The sequence below is a fragment of the Filicampus tigris genome, chromosome 14 (genome assembly GCF_054856515.1).
Source record: "Filicampus tigris isolate MCC_2025a chromosome 14, RoL_Ftig_1.0, whole genome shotgun sequence".
Taxonomy (NCBI): domain Eukaryota; kingdom Metazoa; phylum Chordata; class Actinopteri; order Syngnathiformes; family Syngnathidae; genus Filicampus; species Filicampus tigris.
Genome location: NC_141230.1, coordinates 20,354,371 through 20,368,103, shown reverse-complemented (window position 1 = coordinate 20,368,103; position 13,733 = coordinate 20,354,371). Strand labels below are relative to the sequence as shown.

The window sequence follows — 13,733 nt, the reverse complement described above, 5'->3', positions numbered from 1 at the left end:
ACGCGGGAAAGACAAACAAGATGGACGCTGATGGCAGGGAAACACACGCACAAAAAAAAAAATAAAAATATTCAGTGAGTGAGGATCGGCAAGAGAACAACAACATCTGATGTAATCATGTTTAGGATTCAAAGTAGGTTCCAATTCTGACTTGGGGATTCAAATTAGGGTTTCAAACAAAGGAATTGGGTTTCAACTTAGGGGTTCAAGACGGGGGTTTAGTTTGAAAATTATTCCAAACAGCTGTTAGGGTTTCAAAGTGTTGTGACTGTGCTCGGGTTTTTTTGAATTAGGATTTCAATCCTGGGCCAGATTTTCAACCAGGGTTAGAGTTAAGCAAAGGTTAAATGAGAGTTCCCGGGCCTGGTTTGGGTTCACATTAGGTTTTAAACTTCAAATCGGGGTTTTGATTTTGCAAATTAGGGTTTCCAGCCAGGGTCAGTTTCAAACCAGGGTTTGGATTTGATGTTACAAGCTATTGGAAGGGCTTTCAAACCGGGGTTAAGGATCAAATTGGGGTTTTAAACTTCAATTTGGGGAATTAGGATTTCAAGCAAGGTTAGGGTCTCAAATGAGTATATCCAGCTTTGGTTAGGGTTCCAAAGTACAGTTTTGAAATACTTGTGAGTTTGTCCTTTAGTCGATGTCTCACATGTGGCTCCGAACATTCCAGAGAGTTCTCAGAATTTCGAAATCAAAAAGTCAGTGTGTGTCATACATGTTAGTTGTGTGGTTACTCACTCAAACTGCAGAACATGCACACGCACACTTAAACACACAAAACACACACAGGTGGGCGTTGTGGACGTGGACAAGGAGCACGCTGTCAAAACACGCGCACACACGAATGCACGCACACATACGCGCGCGCACTTTTACGCAAAGGGCTTTACATAAATGGCAGCCATGAGTCATCAATGGCTCTCTGTTTGTACTCAATACACCACTTCATTCAACTGCTATGCTAAAAAATGCTAAACTATGCTATGCTAGGTGTTAGCACACAAGGCTATTCACCTTCATTGCGCGTTAGCTTGTAATTCACAGTATGTACACAGTAGGCACGACAATGCTCGGGAGTGCAAACTAAAAGCAAATTTGGTTCCAAACCGGGGTTTGGGTTTCAAAAATGAGTGTGGAATTCAAATTAGTCTTTCACGACTGGGTTAAGGTTTCTAATTAGGGTTTCAAGATAAGGGTGGTATTTCATACTAGAGTTTGAAGTCGGGATTTGGGTTTCAAACCAGTGTTATGGTTTTGGGTTTTAACACAGAATTAAATTAAGATTTTCATCAGGGTTATGCTTTAGAATTCGGGTTTGAAGCAACGGTTATGCTATAAAACTAAGGTTTCACACCAAGTTCAGGATTTCAAGATTTATGGTTTCCAAACTGGGTCAGGGTTTTAGATTACTGTTTAAAACAGAAAGAGTGTTTAAAACCTGGTTGCCTGGGTTTGGGAGACTGGGACGGGTTAGCGTTTAAACAATGTTTAGGGTTTCAAATTAAGATTCCAAGTCTGGATTAGGGTTTCAAACAAGGGTTATGGTTTCCCAGTAGGGTTTCAACCCTCGATTCTTGTTTCAAGCAAGGATTAGCATTGTAAATGAAGGTTATCCTGACGTCAACTTGCCCTTCCTTTACACAGACGTCGCCCAGCCGAAGTCGTTCAAGCGTAAGCGCTCTCTGATCAACTGGCCCTTCTGGAGGGGCTCCAGCAGCCAGTTGGACGCTGCTCCCCCACTCAGCCCTACATCGCCCGGCCCCACCCCGGGGCTCCTCTTCGGACGGCCGCTTGCCTCCGTCTGCTCGGTGGACAGTGGCCTGCCTAAACCAGTCATGGTGAGCGCAGTGCGGTCAACAAAACAGAAATGCTAACAGCTAGCATGCTAACAATCGGCTTGTTATCCACAAGATTAAAATCGGGAATATTGTGCATCTCAACTGCTCTTTACCTACAGCCTACCAAGATAACTTGTCTGCTATATTGCTAACAGTTGGTATGCTAGCACACAGTAAGATAGCAATCAGGGTAGACTCAAGTGCTCAAGCAGATTAGTGAGGATTTCATATCTTGCCCAGTAGTCAGGTACTATTTTGAATGAAAGGAAATCACGGTACGCTGTTGTTAGCTCAAAGTGCTAACCTTACGCTAGGCTGGCTACATGCTAATAATAGTAAACAATGGTTTCGGTTCAGGACATGCTAGTGTTCCTGTACATGGAGGGTCCGTACACCCGCGGCGTGTTCCGGCGCTCAGCGGGGGCCAAGGCCTGCCGGGAGCTGCGTGAGCGACTGGATGCCGGGACAGACGATGGGGACATCGCACGCCAGTCCGTGTTTGTCGTAGCCGCCGTCCTCAAGGTAAACACACATACAAAACACACTAACTTTGTTTTAGTAACACACACACTTATCTGAAATGTTTACTATTCCAATTGATCTTTGCTAACCACCACCACCTTAGAAAACGGAAATAATCCACAAAATCAAAATAGATGACTAGAAATGTCTGTTTGTTGTTCATCACAGGACTTCCTTCGTAACATCCCGGGCAGCCTGCTTTGCTCAGACCTTTACGACCAGTGGACGGCGGCCATGGAGCGCGAGGGAAGCGACGACATGACCGGCGAAGTCCACAGGTGACGACATTAGCCACGAGCTAGTCGGGTTTTCACTTTGCTCAATAGAAATGACGTTTACTGGCCATTTTGTAGATTGCTGCATCTGCTGCCTGCTGAGAATTTTCTGCTGCTGCGCCATGTGGCCGCCGTGCTGTACCGCATCCAAGGCTTTGCCCACGACAACCAGATGAATTCCTTCAACCTGTCCGTCTGCATTGCTCCCAGTATGCTTTGGGCCTCCACGCCTGGGACCCCTGAGATGGAAGGGGAGGGCGCCAAGAAGGTGAGTGAACCTACTCGGCTAGCATTCAAGGAGACTAAAAGCTAAGCTAACATTGTTTGTGATACACTCATCCCTTCTTACTGCGCTTGGACCGACAGTGATCCAACACTTTGGTCATCTCACATTAGATCATCGCAATTAGCCTAACATGCTAACCTTAGCCATCAACATCAACAAAAATGGAGTCCTACCAAATGACATCATGCATAGAAACATCACAGCAGCTTTATTCTTTCACAAGGCTAATCTGTTCAAATGCTCACATTAGCATCCAGCATTAACAACAATAGTCCTTAACTGCTAGCATTTGAGGATGCTAAAAGCTAAACGAACATTTAACTTTGGCTCATTCCAGTTCCCCTGGCATGCTAAAATGCTAACACCAACAACAATGGGATTTAAATCAAGCATCATCAAGCATAGCAACAACACAGCAGCTAAATTCTTTCACACGGCTAATCTGATCAAATTTGAGGATGCTAAAAGCTAAGATAGCAATGAACAACATCGCTTCTTAAAGTACTTGTACCGACAGAGATCTAACACTTGATTTAAAATATCATGGAATGCTAAGGCACGAGCATGAGCGCTCAATGTCAACAAGTCTCTTACTACAGTATGTTATTATTATGGAATTACATTAGTTTGTTTTTCCAGCGCGCGCGCGTGTGTGTGTGTGTGTGTGGATGGCCATCTAAGAGATGGAAAAAAAAAAAAGGGACATGTCAGCAAAAATAACCTCAGCAACCACAAATATTTCTTTGGCAAATACTCTGCTTTCGACATTTCCCCTCACGGGGTCCAAGTCTGTAGCCAAGTCTGACTGAGGCGCACCTCCGCCGAGTCCTGGCTGGTCCGCATTGTGGACGGGAGTCTCGTGACCACGCTGTTTTCTACAATTAGCGTTGAACAGCTCCAAATGCTAACAGAGTAGCCCTGCAAAGAGCAAAGATGCGGGATGCTGTTACGCTTGATCATTCGATCTACTGCACGTTGATAATCCCAAGGTACGACTTCATCATAGGTGCCAGTCCGCGACTTAATAGGGGACGCTAGGGTACTAAATGGGAAATATTAAGTATTATTATTTTATATATATATATATATATATATATATATATATATATATATAAGTATAAGTATAAGTATTTGTTCGTAGATTGACGCACATGCTGCGTTTCATAGCCGTTTTAAAAGACTAAAAATTTAAGACTAAAGATTTGCTGTGATCACGTAGGAGGATGTTATGGCTTCATCTTTTTTACAACAACACTGAGAAGAAGAAAAGAGGAGGATTAGGAGGATGTCATGATGATAATATACACTCTACGCTCCACACTGCCAGCATATTGGAGCCACATTTGCAAAGAACACAGTGGACGGCATCCAAAACCGCAGTTGGGAATGTGGATTCCTGGATCTTGCTCCTTCTAATCCGAAACCAGGCGACCGTCTTTTGTTTTTTTTGTTCTTTGTAAAAAAAATAAAAAATAAATGGACAAAAAGGTGACATCAGAGAGCAGGCTGGCTGTTTACACGCAGCGGCAAACAGCATCCAGACACACTAAGCCGCAACATCTGGACCCAAACAAACAAAAAGCGCCTTGCGTTTCCATGGCGTCAGCGAGGCGAACTTGCTTGTGTAAACACACGCAAGCCTCTTCCTCTCTACTTTGACTTGGAAGACTTTTCAGTTACAGTACTTGCTTTAGACTTACTCATTTTCATATTATGGTTATGCTTCCCTTTGGCGGGCCATTATTAGTCTACTGATTATAGAACCTCAAGGGCAAATTCAACTCACAGTCTGCTATGAAAATGTGCTCTCTGTAATATGTAAATAAGTGTCTATTCCTTTTTTTTTTTCCACCTCAGTGCTGCAATTTATGGGATGCGTAATTGACGTTCATAGCTGCTGTGACAGTAAAAATAAAGTTAGAGTATATTCCAATTTCAAACAACAAATTGAAATTGAATTCAGAAGTCATGAAATGTAGTGGTGAGCTAATATTTGAGCATGTGCAGTGCATATCTTTACAAAATGGATTAAATTCTTTTCTTTTTTTTTTTTTACCTGAAAATGCTACACGACATTCCGGGATGACAATGTAAAATAAAAGGATTTCTTTAAAAATGGAAAGGCAAAAAAAAAAAGGAATTCCATTTGTCATCAATCTTCCTCATTGGGCCACTTTCAGGGAGGTTGCCTATGGTCCTGGATCCTAAATTTCCAAATGATACGTTCAACTGCAGTCACAGGAATATCAAGCTGTTAGGATGGTCTTATTGCCTTTACTTTTAATCTACTTGTCTGCAATTTTCTTTCTAAACTCCTTAGACAACTATTCCCGTTTCCTGTGGTCCATGTTTAGTGTGGTACACACCATGTTACCACACAGCGCCGTGACTACTTGACTGATGAGAAGTTTGAAAACATCAGCGATGCTAATTTGGGGACACACCTTGATTGAACATGACCCTATGGTCAAATTATTTTCCCCTATCTTTTCTAGGGGTACCAGAATTTTTTGTCCAGGCCTGTTTCATGAATTCGTTTGTTTGGAAATATTTTTGTTGAACCACAATTCAAAAGCATTTTCGTTGGTTAATTTTCATAATTTGTCAGGTAGATTTTTACGTACAATGTGTAAGTAAATGTGGTAGAGTCAGTTGATTTGACATGGCATACACCTGTTTATAAAACATCCCACGGTCCCATCCCTTGTGAGAGCATTATGGGGTGCTTTGTGTTCAATTGTGAGGGTAAAATGAATTTATTCCATTTTGGAACTAGGCGGTAACAAGCTGTGGAAAAAAATGAAGCACTGTGAAAACTTTCCGGATGCACTAACGTCTGCAACGATTGTCCAATTTATGTCAAGAAAGCGTTTGGTGAAAAAACATGTAAAATGCTCAAAGTGAAGAAGAAAAAAAAAGGCAATTTTGGCCCAGATTTTCTGCCAAATGATGAGGTACGAAAGGGGGGATTCTTGTTTACACGGTCCGCTCGGAATGCGCGCGTAGGCGTTGAAAAGGTGGAAATTGTCAGCATGAAAATATGCAAGGAACCGTTTGGACAGCTGTGCCGATATGGAGGGGGGGGAAAAATTTATTTAGGTCAGGAATTCCTCCAATAAACAGGCCTCATGTGAGCAAACACTCTGATGACTACGACGTGTGTGTAGAGGAAGAAAACAGACTCTTTCATGCAATCATACTGCAAAATTGGCGTGTAACAGTTGGCAAATTTCACAGCAACACAGCATCCCGTGGAAAATTGACAGAAAAATGAGAGAATTCAAGGCAAATGTAGCCAATGTCACACAGAGATACCGCTAATTTGGGCATTACAGAAGATCCAGAAATTCCTCTGCCTTTCACACAGAGCCCAGCAAAGGCAGGTAGCCTTTTTCATGCAGAGATCCCGCACAATTTTTTTTCACCTTTCACAGAGAACCTCAGCTTTAACACTCCAATACAGCTTCATGTAGAAAACTGACTGAAATGGACTTCCTCCCACCTAATTGGTGATGCAGCATTTTGTTGGCCTTTCACACAAAACCCAGAGAAGGCAATATATTTTAATACTGCTAATGGAAAATCCAGGTTTTATAAGGTTGTGCAAGATGTTCTGTGTCCTACACGTGACAGCAATCACCTGTATCCTTTATAGTAGTTTTTACTTAATTCTGTTCTTAAAAAAAACAAAAAAAAAACAGGACCACCACATTTTTCAAAATGTTGCGTAAACTTTGACACTGTTTCTCCCGCCTTAGGTGTGCGAGTTGGTGCGCTTCCTCATCGAGAACTGCGCCTCCATGCTGGGCGACGATGTCACCTCCCTGTTTTCCGCATTCAGCCCGAAGGGCGGCAGTAGCGAGCACGGCTCCGGTGAGAGAACCATCGTTACGTCGTGCTACTACACAAATACGGAACGAGATTTGCTGGTTATCTTGTCGTGTGCTTCGAACGTGGACTGCTGCAAAAAAACCTACAAACTATAAGGTCCCCTCGACAACTATTGGAACAGCAAGGTCAATTCCTTTGTGTTTGAGATGAAGTGATGAGACAAAAGTTGAGAATTCCGTCTTTTATTTCATGGCATTTACATCTAGATGTGATGGATGTGATAAACATTTCAGGACAGAGCACCTTTTGTTTGAAGTGAGCAAAAGTACTGGAACAGACCTTATTAATTGAACTTGGAGAGTAACAACTTGCAATGACTGCATCAAGGCTGTGAGCCATTAACTTCACCAGACTGTTGCATTCTTTTTGAAATATTTTTCCAGGCCTTTACTGCAGCCGCTTTCAGTTCTTGCTTGTTTCTGGAAGTTTCTCCTTTCAGTCTCCTCTTCAGGAGGCGAAATGCATGCTCGATTGGGTTAAAGGTCCAGTGATTGACTGATTGGCCAGTTCTAAGACCTTCTACTTTTTCCCCCTGATAAAGTCCTTTGTTGTGTTGGCAATGCATTTTTTTTTTGGTGGCTTCAAACAAAATGTGCTTCTGCGGTCCTGTGTTATTTAACACATCTAGATGTAAATCCCATGAAATGAAAGCTGGAATTCTGAACTTTTGCGTTGGATCGGAAACCCAAATGTCTACAGTGTGGAACAAAAAACAAAGGAACTGATCTTGACGTTCCAATACTTTTGGAAGGGATCGGATGTGCTGACCGGACATTTACACACCGCTCGTTGCAGATGCGTCGTCGTTCCAAATGAACGACTCTTCGTACGACAGCCTGGAGAACGAGCTGAACGACGAGCCCGAGTCCCCGTGCCAGGACCAGCTGCCTCTGCGCGACAAGCCGGACAGCCGCAGCTGCGACTCTGTCCTCACGCTCAGCGACTGCGAACCCGACGGCGACGGCGAGGGCCACGCTGACGACCTCCTGCTGCAGCTGCCGCCCCTGGCCAGGCCCCGCCGCTTCAGCCCCGCTACGCGCCAGCCCCGCGCCCGCCACGCCAACGGCGCATCCTCCCAGGGCGCCGGCCGGAGGCTGAGGCGGAGCTCGGAGCCCGCCTTGGCCGCCCTCGCCGGGGGGCGCCTCCCGCTGCGCAAGGCCAGTTACGACGCCGCCATGGAGGGCGAGGAGGAAGAAGAGGAGTTCCTGGAGAAGGAGCTGAACGGGCTCCAGCTCAACCCGGAGCGGGACCAGAATGGTGGGCGGCGGAAGGGCAAGCACGCGCCCCCGCCTCCGCTGCGTCTAGACGCCAGCTGCTCTAGCCTCTCCTCGCCGGCCACATCCCCCACCGGTTCCTCGCTCAGCTCCTTGGATTCCGCTTTCTCGCAGTACTCCACCGATTGTGGCGCCGTCTCGACAGGGGACGCAACCCTCCGCTCCCCACGTTGCTCCCCGCCACAGAAGGAACCCCGTCCCGGCCACGGCGCCCACCCCAACATGTGGCTGAAGAAGGACCGGCGCCTATCCCTGAAGCAGCCTCTTAACGGACACGCTAGTGAGGACTCGCCGCCGCCTGCTGGGACCCAAACCGGGGCGCCCGACCGGCGGTCCAGCAGTCCCCCCTCCTATCAGCAGGCGCTCCTCCAACTACAGCGCACATCACCCTTCTACAAGGGGGCGGACAAACTTTTGACGGTGCGAGAGCTCCGGCTCCTCCACGACATGTCCCCCGTCGGACCGGACGGTGCCCGGCCCCCGATGGGCGTCTTCTACGGACAAAGTGCCACCACCCTGGTACTGAAACGCCAGAAGTCCCACTCCCTGACGCCGCCCGTCCAGAGCCGGACTCTCCCCCGCCGCCGGTCTGAGCCCGCCTGCCACTCCGCCAAAACCGCAACTCTGGACAGACCCCGGGCCCGCCTGAGGGTATCGGACGTGGAGCCCCTGTCGCCCTCCGCCGACCGCACCGTGAGGGACTACTTTTCCGCGACTGGCGATGCGACGGGCTGTGCGCGACGAAGCCAGGAGGTGGCGCTGGCCATCGCCCAGGCCAAGAAGGAGTGGCGGAGTCGGCAGTGTAGCGAGCCGCGATTGGACGATTTCGACCAGCTCTTCTTTGCCGAAGAGTCGTATGTGTAACTACCAACTTTGTACATACCCACTTTTTACCAGCTTTTTATTACTCACTGTTGTCTTTGTGGCGCTTACGGTACCAGGGTGGGAGATTTGATATTTTTAAAATGGTGCACATGCACTTCCTACTTACCGCCAAAATAAGAGGCGGTTTTGGTTGTATTGAAATGAAGAGAAGTAACAAAAAGAGGCAATGTATGATGAGTAAAGGAGCAGGTATTGATGCACTTCCTTGGTTCCGTTCGCATTCCGCCAAAATAAGAACATTTACATTGACATCCTTCCAAAGTAAGAGCACAAGAGAAGCAACCTGCACTTTGGTATATTAAAGAACAAAAAAGATTAAAAAAGAAAACTAGTCAGAAGGGACAAAAGAGAGGCACCAGATATGCATTCACTTCCTGGGTGCCATGAGCATTTACATTTGCATCCATCCATCCATCCCGCCAAATTAAAAGCATGAGCGAGGCCTCCTGCAATGTGTCTTCAAATTTGATTGAGAAAAAAAAATTGAAGAATTTGGTACAAAGTGACAGACAGATATGCGCTTCCTGGGTGCACTTCCTACTCCCTGCCAAAATAAGAGTTGGTTTGGGTTTTGCTAAAGCTAATAGAATTCATTCAAAAATGACTAAGATGTGCCATAAGTGTGAGGTAGCAGGTACAGAGGCACTTCCTGAGTCCCATTTTCATTCGGATAAAATTAAAAGCGTTCACATTCCCATCCTGTCAAAATAAGAGCATCAGAGACGCCACCTACACATTGGACCGTTAACAAATTTGAAAATAATGAAAAGTATTCACTCCAAAGTGACAAAGGAGGCGCAATCTTGGTAAGGTAGCAGGTACAGATGCACTTCCTGTTTCCATTCAAATCCTTCCAAACTAAGAGCATGAAACACATGGGATGAAATGGAATTCATTTCAAATTTAAAAAGTGACAAAAACAAGTTTTTGGGGTTAAACTATGTGTTTGTTCTTCTAAGAGTTGGAAGTGCACTTCCCGGGTGCCATTTTGATGTATTTTGTGTACCACAAAATAAGAGCATGTAGTTGCCAAAAAGCGCTCTGAAATGTCCCAGAATTGTCTTTTCAGCACATGAAATTTATTATCATTTTCTTTATTATTATGGAATTAAGCCGGCAGGTCTGTATTTATTAGTAGAAATTAATGCCCTTGCTTCTTAGTGAGTGTTTTCTATGTCCTAATTTGGGCGGTGAAACAACACCTCCTGGAGGAATTTTCCATTGTATCATCATGTATAAAGAATTAAATCTTCATGTAATTGTATCACTAGTCCCCCCCCCACCCACACACACACACATTGTAAAGTTGTTCGTATTTATGATACAGAAATATATATATATGATAAATATAAGTGTGATCTTTTCTATGTAATAAAATCAAATTGTATTTTTGTACATGTGCTGCTGCTGCCATAGAAACTATATTTGCTACATATTTCTGTCCATTGTGTACAACATTTGAATTAAAAATGCTCTCTTACAAGATTCCTTTTGATTTTTTTATAGCTCTGCTAGTCGTTGTTATTGTATTTGGAAATGGATTTATTTACACACAATTGATTTTTGGGATGTCACCACTCCAGCAATCTCAATTTTTAAGTGTTAGGGTTTGAAATGAGGGAATAAGGGTACAAAGTCGAGTTTCAAGCCACGGTAAAGGTTTCATTGTTTGTTCAAATCCTCTGATTTCAGCCCCTCATCAGTAATTATTCTCAGATTTCTATTTTGTGTTGAAGACATTTGCAAACATCTGCTTTTACTTTGGAAAACAATGACCAAACCAGTGAGTGAGTCATGTTCAAAAAGGGTGGCAAGGACAGTTTGTCTTGTGTGATATTGCTAAATTGTTGTTTAAGTGTTTGTTTTCACTAAACAAGACCAAAGAAACAATCAATTGATGGAATAATGCCTAGAATAATCAATTATAAAAAATATTCTACAGTGATCGTCCAAGTTCCATGTCAGGGTAATCACATCTTTGTCTAGATATTCCCTGTGAGTTACCATTTACACAGCACAGCAAAAAAAAAAAAAAAAAGTGTAAAAATGCAACCTAAACATATGTGAGAGGTCATTATCCTTCAGACGCATTCATAATGACCCCGTTTAACAGGCGGGCAAAGCGTGACGGCAACAAAGTGTGCTTGCCGCCAGATTTACGGCGTCCTTATCTCCTGACTGACTTTTTCGAACGTCCCCTTTGAACCGCGCTCAAATTTAACAACAGCACAGCCAAGTTGCTGTAGGGTACACGCAAATGCTACCGAAACATAACATAACGCCATTAGGGAATACTGTCACGAACAATCAGCAAAAAAAAAAAAAAAAGAAAAAAAAAGAGGCTTCCAACTGTTTATATTTACCGTCAAACTAATCATGAAACAAAGAGAATTGCACGTTTTATAATTAAAACAACCACACATTTAGCTTAATGCTAACATTGAAACAAGCCATAAACGATAACAATAGCATCTACGTGGTAGCAGTGCATGTAGACAGAGGCATATACGTAATATATTCTTTATCTTCTGCGATAAACGGGCTTTCTTCACTGCAGCTACTTATGCCACTTACAGTAGTTTTGAAACTCATCTTCACTTGTGTCCATATTAGACTAGCCCCCAGTTGCCAAATCACATAAAGCAGAAAGAGCTGCAATGAATTATCCATGAAGCATAAACGAATCGAATCGAATCCTTTCCATTCGACTTAATTATAACATGAATATCTGTTTTTGTAAATTATAATATAATAGACTGCTATTACAGTTATTAAAAACACATTTTCAAAAAGTAATGTAAGTAAGGTCCACAAGAATGTCTGCGGACAAGACCCGGCAGCGTCTCCTAATTATGGCGCAGCACGGCCATGTTTGCGATTTAAATGTGGCCTCCGACATCGAAATTCTATTTGACTGACAGGCATCATTAAACACATCGTACTGTCTGCCCTGTCGCCACTTCTGCATGTTATCACCAGAGGGGTCTGTGTTTTGTTAAAGTGGGACAAAAGCTGTCGTGTTTTCTGTGTTCTGTGCAGTCTCTCCTCTTTCTTGCTAGGAATCAACCACAAAGGCAACTTTGGGTGTTTTCAGGCAGGATTAAAGATTCAAATTAGGGTTTCAAGTAGATGTGGGTGATATGCCCCAAAAAAACCAAAATACAATTATGATCACGATATATTTTTTCAGACTGTCGAATCTCAATTATTAAATTACGGTTTCAAAAGAGGGGTTAGGCTTCCAAGCAAATCTTGGGGTTTGAAACTAAAGTTGTGGTCTGAAATTGGAGTTTCAGGCCAGAAATGGGATTTCAAATTAGGGTTTGGTTTTGAAGTTAGGGTTCAAGACAGTCTTAAATTTTCAGAATAGATTTTCAAGGCAGGCACAAGGTTTCAAGTACTTGACTTGACTTGACTTTCGACTCAACGCCAGAAAAATGAACTGCCTAGCAACTAAACACTCATACACAGTATACACTACAGACATACATTACATAATGTGTCATCATTGTTTTGAAATGTAAAAAGAAACATTTGAATTGGTTCTACTTTTAAATAGAGTGGCTAAAAATGTATGACAGGCTACGCCCACCTATCAGTCAATCAGCCAATGAAGGAATGTGACCTCTGCCAAGGTAAACACTCAGTTAGCATTAGCCATGTATTGAACGTACACTTTAAAGGCAAGTAAGGCAAACAATGGAAAAAAAAAAAAAGATCAACTGTAACTCAACGTTCTTATTTCACAAAGCACAGTACATATTTATATAACAGTCATACATTTACAGTATAATAATCTCCTTGGACACTTCATTAGGTACAGTATTTAATAAACCAGGGTTGGGGTAGTGGTCAGAGCTTGGGTTTCCAAGTTAAATTTCCAAGTCTATATCAGGGTTTCAAATTGGGTCAGGTTTCAAATATTGGTTAGGGTTTCAAATTAGGGCTTCAAGCAAGGGTTTGGGTTTTGAATTAAGGTTTCCAGCCAAGATTCAGGCTTCTAATTTGGGTTTCAGGCCTGAGTTAGGGTTTCAAACAAAGCTTAGAGACTACAAATAGAGATGGGGTTTGGAATTAGGGCTTCATGCCCAGGGTTGAGGTTTCAAATATGCCTGGGTTACGATATTAAACTAGAGTCAGGGCTTGAAATTGGGGTGTCATGTTAGATAATGCTCTCTGCACAGAACACAGTGTTTAATAAAAAACAACGTTAAAAGCCTCTTTTTTTAGTTGAGTTTGAACTCAATGTCCTTTTGATTTTGGGGAGGAAACGGATTGTAATCATGATAGATGATCGCCATTGCGTTTAATCCTGCTTTGAGGTTGCTCAAATTCGCCTTATGAAATATTAAAATATTATGAAAGCAAAAAAAAATAATAATTCAATGGAGCATTCCCAGGCCAAACCTCCTCCATAGGCAAACAACGAGCAAAACGACTATTGTCTGTTGTGCGTAGTGACGCCATCCATCATGATAAGACAAACAACACAATCGAAAGTTGTTTTTTAATGCTAATTACGTAGTGGTCTTTTACTGACACCGTGTGGACAAAGTGGAAGCCTGCAGGATGACTTTTGATGAGTCTGAGTTGCCTTGGCGACAACGTGTCGTGCAAACAAAGTGACCACACGGTGTCAGTGTTTCACTAAGAAACTGAACATAGCCCACCTCAAAAAGAAAAAAGTTGTATTTAGGCGGAAAAATGCTATACAAATCAATTGTCGGATAAATTATATAATTAGCCAGAATAATGTTTT

At 43.3% G+C, this 13,733-nt stretch overlaps 2 protein-coding genes across 4 annotated transcripts in view; one reads left to right on the top strand and one right to left on the bottom strand.

Annotated features, from left to right (window-relative positions):
- The window catches only part of LOC147136764 (rho GTPase-activating protein 20-like), a 34,030-nt gene extending 23,571 nt beyond the window's left edge, over positions 1 to 10,459 (top strand). For both annotated transcript variants that reach the window (XM_086052356.1, XM_086052355.1), the window contains exons 10-15: positions 1,648 to 1,841; positions 2,199 to 2,363; positions 2,532 to 2,641; positions 2,717 to 2,906; positions 6,683 to 6,797; positions 7,611 to 10,459. In XM_086052356.1, coding sequence (XP_085908482.1) covers positions 1,648 to 1,841; positions 2,199 to 2,363; positions 2,532 to 2,641; positions 2,717 to 2,906; positions 6,683 to 6,797; positions 7,611 to 8,953 — 2,117 coding nt within the window. In that variant the 3' untranslated portion in view covers positions 8,954 to 10,459. The remainder of the gene's footprint in view (positions 1 to 1,647; positions 1,842 to 2,198; positions 2,364 to 2,531; positions 2,642 to 2,716; positions 2,907 to 6,682; positions 6,798 to 7,610) is intronic.
- The window catches only part of rnf17 (ring finger protein 17), an 85,017-nt gene that overhangs the window by 69,240 nt on the left and 2,044 nt on the right, over positions 1 to 13,733 (bottom strand). The window lies entirely within an intron of this gene.